General features: G+C 29.2%; 2 protein-coding genes across 4 annotated transcripts in view; one reads left to right on the top strand and one right to left on the bottom strand.

Moving 5' to 3' along the window:
- Nucleotides 1-2174: 2174 nt before the first annotated feature.
- On the bottom strand, nt 2175-3455 carry LOC136970709 (gustatory receptor for sugar taste 64a-like). The gene has a single exon (XM_067265175.1). The coding sequence runs from the start codon at nt 3453-3455 to the stop codon at nt 2175-2177; it is 1281 nt and encodes a 426-aa protein (XP_067121276.1).
- A 1700-nt stretch (nt 3456-5155) lies between these two features.
- Ziz (dedicator of cytokinesis protein Ziz) overlaps nt 5156-22891 on the top strand; it is a 90750-nt gene continuing 73014 nt past the window's right edge. For all 3 annotated transcript variants that reach the window (XM_067265135.1, XM_067265134.1, XM_067265133.1), the window contains exons 1-2: nt 5156-5395; nt 19491-19607. In XM_067265135.1, the coding sequence (XP_067121236.1) occupies nt 5297-5395; nt 19491-19607 (216 nt within the window). In that variant the 5' untranslated portion in view covers nt 5156-5296. The remainder of the gene's footprint in view (nt 5396-19490; nt 19608-22891) is intronic.

Raw genomic sequence — 22891 nt, 5'->3', positions numbered from 1 at the left:
TTAATGGATTTTTTTTAAAACTCTCGTCAACTATACAGATCTATCATAAAAACGTGCCAGTAAACTTCTATCGGTTGGGTTAAGTTATAAATCTAGTCTAGGGTGGGCAACCTTTTTTATAACACGGGCCAGAATAAATTTTACGTTATTTCCGCGGGCCGTAGTAGTTAATTGACGCCTTCTTGAGACTTGTAATTTTTTTAGTCTGCAAATATGAAATAAATAAAAAAGTTAATTACTACATCTATTTCTCTTATCGTTTTCGAAAATTACAAAGAATTGGAAAAATAACTATTAATTAGTTATTTTTTCAATTTAATAATCTATTAAAGATCTCGCGGGCCGGATAGAAACTTTTCGCGAGCCGTAGCTGGCCCGCGGGCCGGGCATTGCCCGCCGTTGATCTAGTCTACTCGTGATTCACATAATCGGGCGAGGGTGGCCGAATATCTAGCAGGCGGCTAACAGCCCACAACCGCTCCGAGATATAAAGTTGGACGCTTTACGCGTGTGTTGCTTCTACCAGCTAAACCGGGTGAGGTTGGTGCACTGTAAACCGCATGTGCCAATGCCTATATATTCTGGCTGATTGGAAACTGACCCGGTTTCGACATTCCTTCCGCCACCGAATTATTCGAATATACAATAGCAATCTTATCGTTTTTTTTTCACATGTAGTATAGAAATTTGTAAAAGATACATAATGCAGTTTTAATAAAATATGAATTTTAATTAATTCAAAGTACTGTACGTTAAAATATGAAAATTTATATTTTATAAAATACAAGGGAAGGTCATTGGAAGGTGGAAGCGGCGCTTCCATCGCTTCCAATGACGGCACGCCACTGATACGTACAGAAAAAATCCCCAATATTTTTGCATTTTTTGACGTTTCGAGACCCCCCCCGAGTCCAAAATTCTAAAAATCTTGGGGGCCATTTTTGACCAATTGCCATACTTTCTTTCTGTTTTATGTAACAGCTGGTAAGGAAAAATAGGCAGCTTCTATACTTTACATATAGAAATTCATAAATTGATATTATTCAACTAAATCTTCGTTTCCAAAAATCGGGGGGGGGGAGAATATTCTGAATGACAGCTCGAAATCTTTACAGTTCATTACGACAGTAAAACAGAAACAAAAATCCCTAATCGATGAGAAAATAATTTAAATATTTTTCTTGCATTGATCAGGAACGAAGGTATAGTAGATCATTGCTTTTAAATTATATAACTTTTAGACTGTTCTAAAATGCCATAGTTTTTTGGGTTAATGTTACCTTAGGTAGACAAGATGGCGGCTCGTCTCTAATTCCAGCAAGGAAACAGTGGGACGCACGTTCTAACCTAACCTAACCTATTCTAATAATTTGGTTGATAATAATTATGGTAATTTATTAGAATAGGTTAGGTTAGGTTAGGTTAGAACGTGCGTCCCACTGTTTCCTTCCTGAAATTAGAGACGAGCCGCCATCTTGGCTACCTAAGGTAACATTAACCCTGTATTTGACGCTACAATTATAATAGTATACAAGAACTGAATATAAATGTATCGAGACTGTGAGAAATCAGACGGTTTCCAGGAATCAATTAGGTCTTAAAAAGGTCTACTTTATTCACTTCTGATATACAGTAGGTTACTGTAAATTGATACTAAACATTTTTACTCCTATACCTATTATAGATAAAATGTGCAATTTTTATTTCTCTTACTTTGCAAAATGTATTAAGCTTTTATATGTGGTCTACAAGCTTAACTAATGTATATATTTATATAAATAGTATTTTTGATAATCAAAATCTTAAAATTATAAAAGTATTTTTATGATTTTCACGTTTTAATGGCATAATTTTTATTTTCTAGATGTTTTACGAAAATGATTTTAAAGCTTAAACATTAATATATTTTATAGGTTAAATGATAAATATATTACAATTGTATTTAGAATTTTAAAAATTATAATTTGTAAACAAACACTTAACATTTTAAAGGATTTTTTTACATATACCTATTGATGAAATACAATAAGTTTTAGCTGTCATTTGATCTTTCCTTACTACTAAAGATCATTTGATCGCATTTAAAATTTAATATTATCATTCACAATTAAATTGTAATTCGGAAAAATTCAATTTTGTCAAGAAAAAACAGTTTTTCTTTCTTATTGCACGTATTATTCTGAAGCAGTTGCATTGTTAGTACTATTGACAGACTGGTCTACTAAATGTTGTATAACCCTCATAGCTTGAGGATTCAATTGAATTACAATAACTACGTAAGTAGTTAATGCTGCTGTAACCTGGAGGATAAAGCTTCTATTGATAGTGAAAAAATTCCAGCCACTCAATCCTATTGTAGGTGCTGTGAGGCGCGATATCAAAAACTGAGCCTCTAGTTTGTTATCCATATCGAGTCTTAAACCGTGAAGTGTGAGATTATGCACAGTAGGAAGTGCTGCATGAGCTTCTAAAGATACTCCAGATGCAGTGATACAAGTTCCTAAGAAACTTAACATGGAGTACAGAACTCTCAAACTAAAGTAAAACACATCGTTTTTTGCTTCATTCTTCAAAAGAGTTTCGTCTGTGAACAGTTGAGTGATGTCTAAACATACTGTAACCAAAAGAAACAGATACCAAAAGAAAACTATTTTACCAAATATAGTGTCCACTTTAGCAACTATAGAACATAATTTCTCGTGGAAACTTCTAATGCTAGAGAAATCGGTTACAAGAATTGGTAGAGAATTGAGTTCGTTAATAATATTATTATGTTCTCGATACGATTTTCTTAACAGAATACAAAACGACATAAACAGTATAGGAATAAATACAATGGCACCGTGGATAAAAAATATTTCCATACTCCATATTATAGAAACGAAGACGTAAATGGCCGTAGTCGACAAATTATTCGGGACGATCCCAAAGAAAACAGATTGAAAATGATGTTCTGGCATATTATCTAAGATAAGCAACATAGAAATCCAACGAAGAAGTATATATACCCATCCAATCGTAGTTAGAATTAATATTTGATGACTTACCGAGCGTAAATTTTGTTGCTTCCACACCATATTTTGCAATGTGCTATCCAACTGGTCCAGAACTCGCGACATATTTAGAACATCGTGAGCTAGAAAAGCGGATGCCAAACAAGCGCTGATAGTTGCCAAAATGACCGCTATCTGATCCAATAAGTGAGTGGGAGATAATCCCAAAATAACAGAAGTCAATTCTTGTCCGAGATACAGAAAACGAAACAGCATAATACTCAAGCTCCATATTCCATCGCTATATCTGCAAAGCCAAATATCTTTAGGAACGTGAACTCCGACAACTCTTAAAGATAAAAGAACAGGTTTTAATGTAGAAGAATATAAAGTCTTAGCCCTTTTATTTTTGATCTTGGTGATGCTATTTTGATTGCGATTCTGTAGAGAGAAACGATACATGACGTCCTGTTTGGCAACGTATTCACTTCTGCAATATATTACCAATCCATTAAGAAGAGAACTGCTAAAAGTATTTACTTTGCATCTGCGTTTAGAAAATAAAACAAGAGTATTGACTGTATTTAATGTATACTCAATCGATTTTTTTTTCTTTCGGAAAATCGAAAATGTTTGTTTTAATCTTTCTCTTTAATTGAAAAGTTATTTATAACTTACATTTTTGCTAAATTAATTCTTGCAATCTCCTCTACTTAGAAAGATGTATTTTTGTTTGTCTTGTATAGAAAATTAAATTGATTCAATCTTCATGTTTTTTTTTTTTTTTTTTTGTGGTAAACTCTACAAAAGTCTGTAGCTAATTATTAGGAACAATGACCCAAATTTTCAAATTTCAAAATAACTTTTTCGTATACAAAGGATTTCTCATTTACACTTTTCTATGGCCGTAATGAACTAAGTTACGCCCTTCATTCTTTAGCGTTACGTAACTTCTCTCGCATAAAAGAGAAAGTGTGATTTAACCAATAGTAAAATTGATAACATTTTAAATTGCCTTTTGAAATTTTGTTATGGGGATTTGATTCGTGTTAAATGATTTTTTTTTTTTTTTTTTTTTTTTTTTTTTGAGTGATTAACTATACAAATATGCGCTGACTTTCATTTAAAATTCGTACAGGAAAATATTCGTAAATTATATTTATTTTCAGTAAAATTAAGCTTTATTTTTAAGGTAAATAATGCGTTACAATAAGATAATATATATATATAAATGAATGCAAAATATATAGTTTAGTTTAAGTTACTGAAGGACCGAATTTGAAATTCATTTTTTTTTTTTTTAAACTGTATTAAAAATTAATAAAATAAATCTAAAATTAGTTCCTGTAATAAATTTTACAAAATAATTAAATAATATTTAAATATTATCTAAAAAATATACTGAGGTTGGTAGCCTAGTAAATTGTCGTCATTCCACCAAAAGGGCCCGGGTTTCCCATTCTTAATGTTTTTATAATTGAAGGATTGTGGGTTTAAATAAAAAAATATTAAATTAAATTTTTAAAAAATTATGTGAACCTCAATTTTAATTTAATTTACTTAAAAAAATTTTATAATTTTTTTAATTTAGTACAATTAAATTCAAAGTAGGTTACATTTAACGGCCGGATGGTCGAGCGATCAAGATGGCAGCCGCCGCTCTGGAGGACCTGGGAACTTTTCAATCCCCGAAAAATTCCTGGGGATTTTTCGGGGCTGTATGTCGTGCCCCGTTCCTCACAACCCGGCTGCCCCATTGTAGGCCTGCTAAAAGAGGCCCTCATAGTGCCCCAGGGCGGAAAGAGTAAAAAAAAAAGTAGATTATACGAATAAAAATTTTAATTTATTCTCTGATTCGGGAAATAAATAAAATAATATCCAAAGGATAAAAAAACACAATTACAAAATTAAAATTTCGATTGAAATAATAAGTATTTTTAATTAAAATAACAACATCCGTTACACTTTTCCGTATACAATCGACAAACAGACGATTATCAGATTACAATATTCCCTTCAAGGTTAAATTTATACACCGTAAATAATAATAAGCAATTATTTCTTTTCGTAATTCAATTCCGTAATATTTTACGGTAGAAAAACGTTACAAGTTCGACTCCATTAAGGTCAATCCGAATTATACTTCTAATTTAGGACGAGAGGGGGCGTCGTAGACGTCAGTGAGAAAATGGTGGAAGTTAGATTGCATTTCAATTATGTACTGTGTCATTAAGTGGTTTGTTGATTATTATAGGAGTTATGATTAGTGTTTTTAAGATGCTGAGAAGGCGTTTTACTACTTGATGGCCGAAAGAAAGTTCACAAGAGGCTTGAATAAGCCCGGTTCCGCTGCTCAAGTCAGAGAGACTGTATCTCAGGCAGTTAGAGAAACCACTGTTTGGGTGAGTTACATTTGTTTACATGCAGAGAATCCATGTTCAGTTTATAAGTTAATATACGATAGAGGTAAATATCTCGACAGTACACGTTTACACGTATAAACCTCACTTTACCAAGAAAATTGAGTTAATTCACATTATTAAATGATATTTCAATATATATACGTTATTATATAATCACCCCATAGAGTATAATGTGTGGAAGAATCTTCCCACGTTATACTCTATGACATACATTAAAAGTCACAGTCTTACTTGCTTTTAAACTGATTTATTCAGTGTTGTATGAAATATATACTGTCATATACACACTATTATGATTGCCTGTTCTAGGAAGGAATCATTAAACAATGGCCCATTTGAACTATCTCAAATAGGATGTGATGAATGGCACTTCCTTCTAATTAGGTTCGGGATGAAATTTAACTTTCTTGAATAAGTGTTTTATTGTTTAAAAACTAGTTTAAATTTCGGTTGGATTGTGTTTTTCTTTTTTTCTTTTCTTTAGTTGACTACGCGTAAAAATTATCGGCCTTTTTAGGAATACGATTTAATTATTTTCGAGCGATCTGTTATTTTCGAAATAAACTAAAGAATAAATAAGTGAGCTGTCGTATTTAAATTAAAGAACAGTAAATATTAAATATAAATACGACAAACTGTTACCGCATTAAATCGGATTACCATAACGCTATTATTTTTAATTCAATTGTAAATAATTTGGTACTAGAGATAGGTGTTAGGTACCATCTCTTATTAAATTTAATAATTATTATTAAATTAATGTTTAATAAATAATTTAGAATCGACTCGAGCGGGACTCGAACTTGCAACTCCCACTCATTGTGTGGATGCGTTGCCGGTTACGCTACCCGAATCTCTGTCCGAACTTCCCTTCCAGATGTATTTAATGAAGATATACTAAAATTAATAAAGTACTAAATAAGATTACTAAAATGTTGGGTTTTGGGGTGTATATATATAAATATAGGCCCTATAATGCAAACTAAAGCTGAAATCATGTTAATGAGTAAAAGTGTAAATGTCAGGTTATATTACGGTTAATTTATCCATTGTGTACAGGGTACCAAATGTCTTTTTCCCTCTGGAAGTGTCCTTCTTGGCATCTTAACCACATGTTGGTGGGATTTTTAAAATATGCACATATATCCAGGATTTTAATGAGAACAAAATGCTGACATTTGTTATCTATTTAAAATAATTTTATAACGTTGTCAGTCGGTTGCCACACGTACCGTAATTTCTCAGTTCTTTTCATATTAAAAATCATGTTGTAATAATACCTAATTATACCATTATTTCAGAAATTAGAAAACATGCTTTATTTCTTAGATCAGCATTACAATAGATGTTAAAAAAGTCAACACAGCTTAAATAACAACTCTGGCTCCCATGTTTTTAATGTTATTATTTTATCAAATCTTTATAATAAAACTAAAATTCTGCATAACTTGTGTATTGTATTAGTAATAGAATAATAATGATAAAAAAATAATGTTTATTTTGTCTGTTGTTTTGATACTAAATTAAGAATCACTAAAAAGACTTTCTATTTTTGTCATACTTTTTGATGAATTGTCATGAAATTTTTAAATAAGTGAGTGAATGAAACCCCTAGTATCGTATTTATAAATTTTAAAAAGTTAGATTAATTGTGCTCTGTTAATATCAATGTGGAATGAATATTCTTATTCCTGCTGTTACAGTAAACCAAAAAGGTCTGTACGGAGGTCCTTAAAATGGTCGATATGACATTGATAGGGATCTATTCAAGCTCAGAGGGAATAGAAAAAAGTTAATTAAAAATCAGTAATAGATTATATTTAGTTATTTATTATATTTGCTCAGACTTAAACTCGCTAATCTTGCCAAGAGCCATCAAGCACACTCATCACATTTTACTAACTTAATAAAAGTCTTATTATAATACAACTGATTAGACATAAATATATTAGATATATGTTATGTGATTTTTAGATTGTTTATTATTTATATAAGTGTTTTTTTTGCTTATCCTAGTATAATTACGTAAAGCAGAGGGGGGTTGATAAAAAGTTGAGAAATTCTTGAATGGATCAACTGTCAAAAAAGTTTGGGGACCCCTGGTCTAGTACCACCTAAAAAAATATGATTTGTGGACAATTTCACATACAAATGCATAATAAAGAGCAACTTTTGAATAGAGTTGGACCTTCAGAAAAGTATTTATAGTTAGAGAAATAATTTTTTAGAAATTAAAGTATAACTATAATCATAAAGTTTGTCATGCATTTTTGTAATAAAATCTGTTTAGAATTAACATTTTTTAAATTTTGTAGCTTTAATTTAATACTATTGTCACAATTTTCTATCAATCAGTGGTGTAACTACTGTTAAGCTTGGTTAAGTGACATTTAAGGTCCATGACATAAGGGAGCCCATACCAAGTCCTGGACACTGAGACCTGTATAATAAAAAAAAATATGAGAATTTTTTTATTATACAAAATTATACACTTAAACATCTATCCACGGGCAAAAGAAATCTTTCCAGTATTGGTTTGGTTAGGTTATAAGCTAGGTTGTGAACTGCAGCAGACACAAATACCACCAGATATTATGCCACTATGATATGCAGCCATTCCAGTGCTATCTGCAACCGGCACAACATGCAGAGAATACCTGGCAGTTTGACTGGTGCATATGATGTTAAATTTACAGTATGATGAACCACAACTTCAGCATATTTTGTGGACTGATGAGCACTGTTTTTCCAGAATGGACTGCATCTTCTTTACAATGTGCATCACTGGGCAGAAATGCTTTACGATGCATGCAAATATGCACCATCAGTTGCATTTTACTCTAAATCTTTGGGATGGAGTTTGGGTCAGCTTATTGGTCTCTATTCATTGATACTGATCCTGAATTGTGACTGATGTCTGAACATCCTAAACATAACAGTGGATGAATGGCTCATTGCCATTGCATGATGGTGTGTCAACTCATTTCTGGCCAAACATGCATCAGTGGCTCGCATAGTAGTTTTTTGCAACCACGGGATAGACCAACATGATTCATTCTCTATCATCCACATTCTCCAGACTTGACCTCTTCAGTTTTTTCGTCACCTAAAAGCATTAGTTTATATGTATCCAGCAGCAGCACATGATGTTGGCAAACTAGAAAAACAGGCTTGTGAAACAGTGACAATAAGTATGCTAAGCATCATCCATAATGTCATACTCAACTATCGACATGTTTGCATTGCTATCAAAGGAAGTTGTTTTGAATGTGTGTTTTCTCACAAAATAACGCTCACTTTTTTGTATTACTTTCTGCAATGTTGTCTTTATTCTTTACAGTTAGAGATTATTTCATGTTATGTTAATTAAATTGTTTTAAATTGATTCCCTTTGGTTATTTCAGTGTAGAACAAGCATGCACCACAAACATACACTCAGGCATTGCTGGAAAGATCTCTCTTGACCCTGCATAAATATTAAGTGGGCACGCTGTATCAGAAAAATATTAATATTTTTTGTGTTTTTTCTGACTATGGACAATTAACTTTAAGTAAATGTATACGATCTATTTTAGACAGTTTTTACAATTTATTTTTTCCAATTACACATCATTTTTCACCATTGCAAAATGATAAGTGTAACTCTGTCCAAAACTCTGCAATTTGGAAAAAACATGATCTGATTGCAGTTAGCCAATAATATGATGAGAAAGAATGTTTTTCCAATGACATCACTTATATGAGACATAGTATATTTAACAAAAACAATAGATTTGAAATTTTAATTTAATTTATATGTTTTACATCCAGTAAAATGTATATTTATATTATTTATTCTATTAAATTGAAAGTACAAAACTCAAAGGGGTAGGGAGATAGGGTTATATTTTGGCTGAAGTAAGAGTTAATGAAAATTTTACTCGTATGAGTTTTAATCTCTCTTGAAATGAAGATTTTGTCTTATAAAATTTTTTCAAAATGATGTCCCAAATGTAAGAAAAATCCAACAATGTGTTGCATGACTTTTCCAGCTTTGCCAGGAATCTTATGTAACTTGTTTCTGGATTTTTTGTTCAATATTAAATATTCTTACAGTAAAAGAAATTTTTAATATAACTACCTATAGTATTTTCTAACATTTTAAAATTTTATTTAAATTCTTATATCATCATGAATGTGGAGGAGCTAGGCCAGGGATGGCCAAGTTTTTGCCCCAGGCCAAATTGAAAAAAAAAAACAGTTTTCATGGACCAAACAAAATATTAAAATTAAATCATGTTAAATACAAATACACCGACCCGGGCAGTAGGTCAGGTTTGTTTGAACAGAAGTTCCTGACGCATGCACAATGTCATTTTACAATGCAAAGAAATGTACAAGCAAAAGAAAAAAAAGTTCGACAGGCAAGCGTCGCTGTGCGTCACACGTCAGCATAAACAGAGTGACATGGCAGATGAGTTTCAGTGAGTGTGGGGCCTTTCATTCTTCAAATAGTGTAAATTTATAACAGACGAATACAAAAGTTGTAAATCTCTACAATGGAATTTTTTTAAAAAGTGAAGAATTATCCATTCGACCAATTATTGGAAGTTAAGTAGCTAATATTGAAAAATTAATTGCAGGCCGGATCTGGCTGAGCTAGGTTGTAAGCATTGGAGGACTATTTACCATATTTTGTTTAATGGACTAAAATTTTTAGTAAATAAACAAAGCTTACTGGAATTGTTTCTATACAGTAAAATAACAACCTTTTTTTCCTGTTCCAGCAAGGGATAACGGTATTTTGGGATAAAGCCTCGATTGTGAGGGCCGCAAGACCAAGACAAGCAGTTAAACACATTGAAAAAATGGAAATATACAGAGCTCATTTAACCACAAACTGCATTAACCATAGAGATGCGGACACGTTAGCGTCAGCCTGGAAATCCTTCTTTGATAACCTAAATTAACAGAGCATTGTTAAAGCAACAGAACATCATTAAAACGCCACTTTTAGTTTATCATTATATTTAATGTAATATTTTACAATGCCTAGGTTGATATGTTACTACCTTTTTGTTTTATGTTTGGATTAACACGCAACCGCGTTACTGACAATTTGCACAAGCGCAATAGAATTTCATTTAATTTTTCGTAAATTTAGAACTCTTCGTTCTTATTTTCATAATTTTATAATTCTACATTTTTTTTGTTGTTTAACTGATGATGGCTGCTTAAAGCAGTTGAAAACGTTTTTACGTAATTAAAATATTGCTGGAACGAGCGAGAAAAAAAAGGTTGTTATTTTACTGTATAAAATTTTTAGTTATGTCACTGCCACCAATGATAATAATAATAATCTAAAACTGTAAATACTGTTATCCTGAGCCCTGCCTTTGGATTTGTTTTCAATATTTGATATATCAAGTACCAATATTCATAATCAATATTTTGGTATTTAGTATTGATATACCAAACTGCCAAATTATGGGGCTATTTCTGAATTATGTTAATGATTAGTTACTAATTAATTTGACTAGAGGTTGGCGGATATGCTGCCATCTCGTATTGACTTTAATAATTATAATAAATACATTTTTAATATAGAAATTTCTGGAAGAAAAGAATTGGCCAAAGTGGGACTCAAACCTGTTACTTCTTACCATGCAGATACATTGCCATCTGATTCTCCATCCAAACTTCTCTTCCAGAGCTATTAATTTTAGATATATCCATATGCAACATATATACATACATATATATATATTATATATACACCATGTAAATTAATAGCCTAATATTTCGGCAGATTTTCTAGTTGTGATTAATTTTAAAAAATCAGGCTATAGAGTTGTTACTATTACAGGAAATTCTCATTAATTCAAACTCAGTTTGAAATCCCTTTAGTTCATAACTGTACTATTTGTCCTGGCCGGGGATATAGAGATTTACACGTTTATGAATTCAGTTAGTTTGAAATATGGCTACTTCAAAATTTGAAGTGAAAATTCTGTTCAAACTGTGATATGCGTATGTTAACTTGTTTGTTTAGATCAGCGGTTCCCAACCGGTGATCCGCGGAACACTGGTGTTCCGTAAGCATCTCCCAAGTGTTCTGCAGATTTAGTCGCAAATCGGAAAGTGTACAATCGTATTCAAGCCGCCGAATATCAAAAAATTAAAATCATAAATTTTCACAAACTTAAATATGTATGTACGACTCGTACTTATGGAGTGTACTACTGTTTCGAATAAGATAAAGGCAATGAAAAAAACTGAATGAAATATGTAAAAAACATCAGGCACAAGTTTTCCATTAAAGTTATTTAGGTATATTTTTTCCTGTCTTAGAATTGGCGTTAATAATATGAGTAGAGATTTTGAATTATAACTGCTTAATTCTAATAAAATAACCTGATGACAAGCTTATGTATTTCATATTAACTTAAGTAAGTGTTCCGCTAAAGAAAATTGCTCACAAAAGTGTTCCGCATCCTAGAAAAGGTTGGGAACCACTGGTTTAGATCAAAGTGACTCCATACTATAAGAGAACAATAGATCGAGAACAACTTTAAACTGGTCATCACAGCTTTGATTTTACAGTAGCACATTTTTGGTGTCACCTTATTCACAGAATATCCTTTAAGCTAGACACCAACCATAATTATAGTATTACACCAACCAGTTACATAATTTATTTAGTATTTAGTCATATCTAGCCCGATAGAATTTCAACATTTGGTTGGTGTCTAGCTTATAGCATATCAGGTCTAGCGATGTTTATATAGGAATATCCTTTCTTCTCTTATCTCATAAAATACGGCTGAGTTTTGGGATTGCGAGATTGGGTGATGCATAGCAGATTGAAATATTTGTAGGGTTTTAGGCTACTAAATTTAGGCTACTTTAAAAATAATTTGGGTTACATTTCGAGGAATTCTGCTTTACTTTTTTACAAAACTTATCTGCAACCTGTGAGATTCTTACCAGACATGTACTGTTTACCTGTAGTTTATTTATATTATTATTACAGTTATTATTATTAATTAATGAAAATATCATGTATACATAGTTGTATTTTATTTACTTAATAAATTACATCAGTTACATGGCATTTGGCACATTGTAGAGGAATATGTAAATCTCGGATAATTCAAAGTCATGATTATTTCGTCCCGTGAATTTCGAACTAACAAGGGTTTCCTGTATTTGTTTACATTTTGTTTTTACTAGTTTTTTCACTTTTTATTTTAATTTGTATTGCGTATTGTTACATCTGGTTCCTGCCAACAGCAACTAAAGCTTACCTATAAAGACATGTCTAGATGGCAATCTTCGGAATACTAAATTTGTCAGCTTGAAGAAAATTTCATGTCAGAAAATATATTTATGGCAGAGATACATTCCTTTGTAACATTCTTAGATAATTGTTTTTATAATAATCTATTTTGCAGATAACAAGTAAATAGATAAGATGCGAAAACAATATAAGATTAATCTAGATAGCTGTAAAAATAATTAGTTTATGATAACTACAATGTATATTTTTATTAGATAAAATCATTATCAAGATAAATAGATGGTCATGATAAATCAAATTTATTTAATGTACCGTAAATGTATGTTAGTTTTCATCTGTTTCATGCCATTCTTTTGCTAAATTTCTAACTTATTAATTAAATTAAAATTACAAGAATATTTACAGTGAGAACTCACCTTAGACATTCAATTTTGTATAAGCTTAACCTGACAGACTCCTGGATGTGGCCAAAAATGTTCGTTTATTAAATGGTTACTGCTGGAAAGTGTGAGAAAGGTGTGAGTTTTCTATCTTATACGATTGTTCCTGCTTACAAATTCAATAAAATTAGAATATATTTTTCTTTGTGAAAGGTAATAGAATATTTAAATTAGATAATTTTCTATAAAATGACAATTTAAAAAATTAATAGAGAAACTGAAAACCATTCTACATTGAGACCTGATCCCTTCAACTCAACATTGGGGCAAAAGTTACAAAAATTTAAGTTCTTTTTTGAATTTCATTAATTATTTGAATTCTCTTTGAATCCGAACCATCTGAACCGATGAACTCTAAAGTCTAATATTGTACCACACTTAGCGTAATAAAAAATTAACAACACATGCATTTCTATAAGCAAATTACTTTAAATATTCCGAAAATTAAAAATTTATCTAAATAATTACGTGATTGTAGCTACTGTAAATAGATCGTAAATGTATTTACAGTAGCTACAATCACCTAATTTTTGGATAGAATAGCCACTAAGAGTAAAGCTAGATAGCTGCATGCTAAGGTGTTAATATACTGCAATAGAAATTTAGGTTTGAATCTGAGCCAGATCTTATAATTTATTGTAAGTAGTATGATTGGACTGCCATTCTTGTTTGTGCTGCTTGATCATTGTTGCATGTTGAGTCCGTAATTGGAAATAGGAATAATGTGCTAGTATAATTCGTAAATCAATTAATCAATATTAAATAAAAGATTTAATGTCGACACAGAACAGTGTAAAATGATGATAATTCAGTTTTTTAAGTATTATAAATCAATAGAACGTTTTCAAATTAATATAAAATTGTTTAATTTGAGTTTCCCATTTCAAGCTTTTTAGAGTGAGTAGAAAATATAAGGCATGTTTTGTTTAGCTAACTAAGTAATGGTTACTTGGCAATACATTGTATCACTTCCAGTTTATATTGTTTCTCAAAGAATACTTTGTCCATTACTAAAGGACATTTGCTAAAAGCAACGAATGCTAAGTGACTTAATTGTTTCTGTTAAAGATAGCAAAATTGGAAGATAAGAGGACACGAAAATGCTGTAACAGAAATAATTTTGATTAAACAAAACTGGTTTACATACAGATATATATATATATAAACATAAATCATTATGTATTATATACAGTATATATAGAGAGCATATAATAATAATGAACTTCTGTGATTAAACGTGTGAAAAAAACGTGTAAATAAAAACTTTGCTGGAGAGGCAAAGTATAGAATTTTATTAAGTAAACAGTCGATATTTTCTGAGATCACATAAATACCAAAAACATTACTGTTCTCTCTTTCATAAATATTGTATCTCCATATACAATATTTTGTAGGAAAAAAGATAATATTTTTGATGTTTATATACTATTACTGATTATTAAATTTGTTTTAAAAATTATCCTGTTTCCTATGTACTGTACATAATATAAACTAAAGTCCAAATCTCATTGTCATAAGGTCATTCTTTACATCCAAAATTTTCTAAATTATTTGATTAAATTCAAAATCAAATTCTAATTAAAAGTTCTTTCGCACGCCAACTGGAGCTTATGGTAATACAGAAAACACACTAGAAAACCTCACGTGTCCAGTGACCGAATTAAAACATTAACGAACATTTTTGGTCTCCTTCTGAACCCTGCTTTAAGCTATATGTGTTCTAAGATACAAAACAACATTGTTCAAATTCAAATTTAATCGCTATGTTACAAAACATCAGCTGGATTCAAACATAAATCATTACATAACCATATGCGTTACATTGATTGGATGGCAACTTGTTCATAGTTATAAATCATATATCACTTGTCATGCATGTGATATTTGTCTTTCCTCTTTGTAGTTGATACAGATCCCCCCTCTTATCGGCTTTAATAATTTCCAGGGCGTCTAAAACCTGGATTCGTTCGCCATGCATGGCTGTGCGTATCAAACGTGCTTAGTGTAACTTTGTGTCAATGTTATTATCAGGGGCAAATTTGTATTCTAATTAGTAAAACTTAGACAATTTAAGCATCAAAGTTTGATCTTAATTAATTAAAAATTAGTATTAATATAGCTCAAAATAATTTATTAGTTTAGACTCATCCTATTTCAATAACTTTCTACGTATAAAATTAGTATTATTTTATTAAAGAAAATTTAAACAATGGTCTTCTACAAAAGTGCAAAAGATTGAAAATATTATCATCTCTATATTACTGTAACGAGATTAGAATTTCCAACAGCAAAACTAAACATTAATTCTTGATACTCAAATTGGCTTGTTCACTATCTTGTGAGCTCATAAAGAGCACATCTGAGTATTTATTTATTTATTTATTGCATATACAAAACAAAATATCACTGGACAAATGATATCCTCCCCCAAAAATAACACCCGTAACAAAAGATTAAAATACAAATAACAAAGAATAAAAATCAATATACACGATAAAAAATATACGTAAATAAAACCAAAAGATTATATATTATAAAGTAGCCATTTACAAATGTGTTTAAAATGTAGAAAATCTTCATGTAGAGATTGTTCCACCCAGTTCATGTTCCGAACAGACCAATAGAAAAGTGATCCGAAAGAAACGGAAAGCCTAAAAGATGGGTAAAAATACAAGTTTGGTTGCGAGTAACTTGTGGCGTAACTCTTAGGCACAGCCAATCAGAATAAAAGTTGTTAATTAACTATATGTATATAATTAATTAATGTATTATAAAGTTATTAATTAACTTTAATGTCTCTTTAAACATTTTTAGACTTGTGTTTGTTGCCAGAGAAGAATGCATTTATATTAATAAATATTAATATGTTCTTTAAAACTTGTAGTTGAAAGTATGTGACAGTTTTTAATTAATATATTTGAAAATTTTAAAGATTATTATAAATTTCACCTTCATTCAAGGCTATCATTTGCATTTCCTGTTTTTTTTTTTCTATTTCCTTTGGAAAATATTCATAAATATTTTATTATGTAAATGTAAAAAGGTTAGATTAATATGCAATTCTAATCAGAGGTTATAAGTTTGATATTTTATAAACATACTGACTATCTGTCTGACAATTTCTCTAATGTTAGCACTTGATTTGAAATATGAGCTTAGACAAGAATTAAAAATGGAAAATTTACTTTCACATGGAAGAAACAATGAACATGCATTCAGTCTACAAGTGCACCTGTTACTTACAAGTTAGTAACTCAAAATAAATTATCGTGAAAGCTGAAAATATTATTTAACTCGCCCGAATTGACGGCAACCTTCCACGCTTTTCCGGCGGTGAAACGTTTAATGTCCGAAATGCAGACGGACATTAAATGTTTTACTGCTGGAAAAGAGTGGAAGGTTGTTGTCAATTCAAGTATTTCAACTTAGTAGCATTCAAATTTGGGCATTTTGTTATTTTGGCAAGCTTCTTTTCTATATACATTTTTAGAACTTGCAGGAGAATGTTCAAACTTGATCGTTAATAAATAATAAATACATCAATAGGCTTCTTTCTGTTACAGTAGCATGTTTATTGTTCATTTTTTTATTTTCATTTTTAAACGTATTTCAGAAAATTAAGTGTTCTATTGAACAAAGAATGATAAATTTTATTAATATTTTAAGAGAATTTTTAAAAAATTGTCACCCATTCAAATCGTACTTGACCTGGATCGACAAGCCATTCGACTTCTTCGACGTCGATGTGAATTATAATGTCTTTTGCAATTCATTATCAACAAATTACGAGGCGCTTATTAGAAGATAAATAATTTACGTTAAAGTAAACACGATTCTCTGTTTTATAAGAAAAATTACAATTTATTTGAATTATTTATGAAACGAAGATGACAGAATTTCTTCTTTCTTGGAACGTTACATGTTTATTTAACGATAATAATTCTTGGTTTCATTCTAGTTTAATTCTGAAGATAATATTTAGATGCCCAGTAGTTAATATATTTAAAAATTGATATGATAATTTCATTTGGTGCAGAAATAAATTATAATTCTTTAGAAATTAATTATAAATGCAAAATTTTCTCATTACTGAGGTTATTAAATTTTTATTTTTCCGACAGAATACTGGAATTCATGAATAGAATTAACATTTTGAATATGAGATACTGTAGGTTCTACGTATCGTGCTTTGATATATATTTATTTATAAAATATAAAATCATTATTCAATTGTCTTAGTGAAAATATCCATTAAATTTATTGTAAAAATGAAAATATTAACTTTATTAAATATTGGAGATAATGCAAAAAGTTTGGGAATTTTCTAGCAGCAAAGTTTCCGAGATAAGCATATTTCCATAAGGCGGGTGTCCAGAGAAAATTTTCTAGGGGGTGGCAAAGCTGGAGATGAATAATTGCATCAATAAATTTTTATTAATCTAATTTTTAGGGTTTTTCTGCAAGTAGATTATAGGATACAGTATTGCATCTATACAAAAAAGGCAGATAAAGTGTCCTTTGGTCAAGGGTTTATGGTTAAATATCTCAATCTGTTTTAAAGTTATAATTTGTGGCATTTTTTACTTGATCCTAGGGGAAGACAAGGGCCCCGTTTGCTCCTTCTGCAGATGCCAATGTTCCATAATAATAATAATAACTTATAACTAAACATAACTCTTCTGCATATTAATTAAAATAATAAAAATCTTCTTTGTTTCAACATTGTTATTTTAATAATTACTTTATTAACATTTATTAAACTATTAATTAAATTTACATCATAATATATATATATATATATATATATATATATAATACAACCAAAGTCTGAACTACCAGATTATTTTGGTTTATATGAAGCTAATTTTAATTAATTAAATATCAACGATGGAAATTATTGACTCTCTCCAACCTACGGCTAAAAGGTTAATACTTTACGACAAAGAAAAATGAATTACCCAACGAAGGAAACATCCTGCTTTGTATCATATTTTAATTTCATAATCAAAGCCAAACCGATTACTGGATTTTCAGGTAAATCTGATAATTGTTTAGCTTCATTTGGTAAATCTAATCAAGCTAAATGATTACCCGAAAATTCAGTAATCATTTGGTTATAATATAATAGTCGTCGGGCTTTAAGATGATTATATATTATATAATCATAGTACATAATAATAACTGATTATCCAAAAGCTACAACAACCTTCCATTCTACTAGATATTTGTAACGGAGAGGACTGACGAGGAGTGAAAACATCCAAAATTCATATCCATTCCTGTAATTAATAAAATCTGTTTTTACCATTTGTTTGTGAAATTCCTATGTAAATTCTTTAAAGCAATTTTATGCTTAATCAGAATGAAAATTGTTTATTTAATATTTGAACTCATCCCATTATGAGATGATAATTTTAATTTAATTCTTACAGAGACATTCATTTGTTAAATACTTCTGTATTTAATGTTCTGAATCGTCAGAAATTTCAAAGAAATTTATATTGTATCTTAATTCTTTTAATGTTAACCTTATTTCGTGTGTTATTTCTTTAATTAATAACTGCATCTTTTATTTTAGTTCTTGATCTTTAATTGATTTTTATTAACTCTCTTCTAAATTGGGTTAAGTTTATTAATCGACATCTCACCAGTAAACTGCCATGCCAAGGTTTTTTTATTGCCGTCAATACTACTATTCTATTTTGTGTGCTTCTTTACTTCCCTTCGAGTTTGTTTAATGTGTTGATGCAATGCATTGTGTAAGTAAATAAAGTAATTTATGTTGTTAATATTTATAATCGCTTGTAAATTGAATTTTTATACGGAAATTGCTATTAATTTAGTAGGAAATAGACTTTTATGTAATTTGAAAATCTTTCCAAATAATCATTTCGACTTTAATTTATGTTTCTTAAAAACAATATGGAGCCATTGTTTTATTGTAGATATGTAAATTACATCCAGTAAGTGTCCAATTGTAATTTAATTAACTGTTATCGACAATTAACCTAAATATATATTAATCTGTAGACTGGAATAATCTTATTTTAGCGGCATTTAAAGTAGGAAGATAAGCATTTGCAGAGAGGAATATTACGTTAAATGAATAAAAATACATTAATTGTTAAGTTAGGATAGCGTAATGTTGTTTTATGAGTATTATTGATTGCTTGATATATGATATAGTGATATCCTCTCATATAGAATGAATGATCAGGAGGTAAAAGCAATTTATTAGATATTTAATCTTGTAACTTAAAAATATAGATTATATTATTATTATTTAAAAGAAATTATTGTTTTAAAATTTTTTAAAATGTAATTAATTAATTAAACTTTAAAATTAATTTTACAGAGCAAACCACAGTTAATTGAACCATTGGATTATGAAACGTTTATAATTAAAAATAAGACTATTATTCAAAATGATCCACAAAGAGAGATGCTACTTTTTCCATTAGATGATGTTTCGGTAAGTACAATTAAAAATTATTTTTGAATATTACATTTATTATTTGTACATATTTTATAAGGAAGAAATTGTAGTCTTTCAGTGTTAAGATTTATTTGTTTGATTATTTAAATACATGCAAATAATACTTTTGACATTTGAAAATGTTTCCGTCCAGTGAAAAAAAGTGTGTATAAAAATTCAAATTTCACTCGAGGAAGACATTTTGAGATGTGAAAGTACTTTCGTGTCTTTAATCAATCAAACAAATAAATCTAACACTGAAAGACAGTACAATTTCATCTTTATACTATATTTGGCATTATATCTGAGCACATAAAGTACCTTTGTATGCTCAGATATGATTCCAAAAGATATTTTATTAGAGTTTTAAAACTATACTCATTCTCTTCATAAAAAATAAGTGAATTTATAAGAAAAACAATAGTAAAGATATTTTAATGGAAACAGAATTGAACAAAATATGATAAAAAATCACAGAAAATGTTCAAGTACTTTTAAGCTGTGGTACTTGTATTCAGGGGTGTTCATCAGTTGAGTTTTGCTGAATTTTGTCACCATTAAAGCATTTTGATTATTGTTTTATCCATACTCTTTCTTAATCCTTACAAATTTTACAAATTGAAAACAAAATTATAAACTTACTCAGAAGTAATTTGTTGAAAAAGTGAAATAGAATTCTTAAAAGTATTAATACAATTATGATAACAATTTATATATGAATTGTATAAATTGTTATCATTATAATATGGCAGATATAAAATATGGGAGTGGTTGGTAGGATTGTACTTTATTTTTAACTTTTTCACTATCACTTGACAATATTTCGTCACCTTAGTGTTTGTGCGAAAATCGGAAGTTGAAGATATATCGTCGTCACTGAATTTCTTTAATTTTAATGCAAAATTTTTATCTTAGATTGCAGCTCTTTACAGTATATGCATTGTTACACTTTGTTTTATATATTTTTAATTAGATGGTAGTGTCAATTAATATATATATAATTTTTTTTCTGAGGTGTAAAGTGAATTTTTGTCTTTGCTGTTCTGTTATATATCATTATCGTAACTTTTGTATAGTTTCATTTATTTGTGATTTATTTAAAACAAAAGAACACGAGCAAATTTTTTCGTTATTTTTTTAGTAATTTTTATTTTTTGTTATACTTCTGTTTACTGCTAAATCAGCAAGTCATACATATATATTTGTGATTTATATAATATATTTTATAATTTTATTTATCTATAATTTTTTCAAACAAAGAAAACGTGATCTTTTGTTTTACTCATAGTATTTTATTGTTTTGTTTTTTAAGTTCTGTTTTGCTGTTTCATTATACTTTTGTTTACTGTTGGTAAATTATATTGGTATATTGGTATTTTGTTATATTGGTAAATTCTACATAAATATTTATTATATATATAATTTATGATATTGTTTATAAATAAATAAAATGATACAATAAATTATATAAAAAAACATCACACATGTTTGTCTTTTTACACAAAAAATTATACAAATACTCAACCTATAAATAAACATATACCTGCTTACTGAATAATCAGTAAAATAAAATAAAAAACCATTAAAACTTCAGCACAAATTCTTTAATATTAAGAACTTTTTCAAAGTAACTGATGATGGACGCTCAATGCGTTTGAAAACGTTTTTAATATTAAAAAATTTGTGCTGAAGTTTTAATGGTTTTTTTATTTTATATTACTCAACTTATATATGTAGAAGTTATGAAAAGAAAAAACATAAGGATTATAAAACAATAAAACAAATCCGAAAGAAACAAAAGAACACGTGTTTCCTTTGTCTGAAAAATTATAAAGTTTTGTATAAAACTCAAATTTTTTAGAAAGTTATCAAGTTTTATTATTCATGTTTTTTAAACACATGCTTTTTTTCATAATATACATTGAAATTATTTTTATACTAAAATATAGATCTCATTTAACAGGATTAGGATAACCATTAAAGTGTCAGTTAAGTTTAGACTTATGAAATTACACATGTAGATGTGTAATTTCATAAGTCTTTACATAAACATTAACTTTTTGATATAAATAAGAATTGCTTTTCATTAATTACATCAATATGTATAAATCTTATACCAAAATTAAAGGACGAACTTCTGCTTCAAGCTAGCCCAATGACAAAGTTAAATGAATAAAAATAAATTATTTTATCTATTGTCAAAGTGTAGTGTTAAGATTACAAACAAACAGTAGGTGACAATAAGCTAATTTTTGATATTAACAAATAAAAACTAAATAATCATAAACTACACAAACAGGTGTGTATACAGGATTTTTTTCAAAACGGTATGATAAAAATTCAATTTTTAACAAATTTTTAAATAATATATGTCTAGTGGGCTTGAGTGACTGATATTTGTCTTGAGCATTTTTAAGCTAAAAGCACAGTAGAACCAGTTGACAGGAGAAAGGTTAATAATAGCTCCTGTATGAAGATCTGTTATGGATTGGAGACTTGTTTTAATAGTTATATCCTTCCAATGTGGAACAAATCTGTCTTCTATATAAATTTTGCAAATGCCGTATTTGTCTTAAATGTACCAATAGAATCATTTGTGTTCTAATATACGTATGTTTAATTGTCTTGTGGTCTCTTTAATATATTGTAATGTTAAATTATCTGAGGGTGAGAGATTAGAGCATTCCAGAGTATACATTACATTAAGGCTTTCTAAACTTTTTCCATTTGCTACTCCCTTTATACAGGTATATAAAATAGGTATACAAATAAAATCATTTGCTGATAATAAATCGTAAAACAATTTATTTATATGCCATTTAACCACTCAGCAGTGAGGGACGTATATATACGTCAAGGGCGATCATGTGGCAGTGGTGAGGGACGTATATATACGTTAAATTCTGTTAAGGGTATCATTAAAATCTAGCCAAAAACTACCGCAAAAAAAAAATTCACATAAAAAATGAATTATGTAACAATAAAAAAAGACTTTTCTTTACTAGACATAACTGTTTACAAATACTTTTTCTAAAACGGAAATGAGAAAAATTGCGTGAAAAAATACTTTAAAAATTTTTCGGGTATATTCTCCACTATCAAGGGATAGAACCATACCTGACTCTTCCACTGCTGAAAGGTTAATAAAGACAAGAGCATGTTTGCATACTAATGAGATGGATTTGCTTGTATATTTTTACATAAAGAATTAAATCTTGGCAAAATATTTGATACTGCAGGATACAGGGTCTTCGACATTTTTTCTAAATATTTACATTATA

This window comes from Centruroides vittatus, unplaced genomic scaffold (genome assembly GCF_030686945.1).
Source record: "Centruroides vittatus isolate TY-2023 unplaced genomic scaffold, ASM3068694v2 contig_2104, whole genome shotgun sequence".
NCBI classification, from domain to species: Eukaryota; Metazoa; Arthropoda; class Arachnida; order Scorpiones; family Buthidae; genus Centruroides; species Centruroides vittatus.
Note: the sequence above shows the minus strand (reverse complement) of the source record. Positions and strands in the feature narration are given on the sequence as shown.

Bases quoted from the DNA above. Each gene is read 5' to 3' on its own strand.
- LOC136970709 (XM_067265175.1), bottom strand. From the start codon at position 3,455: ATGTATCGTTTCTCTCTACAGAATCGCAATCAAAATAGCATCACCAAG.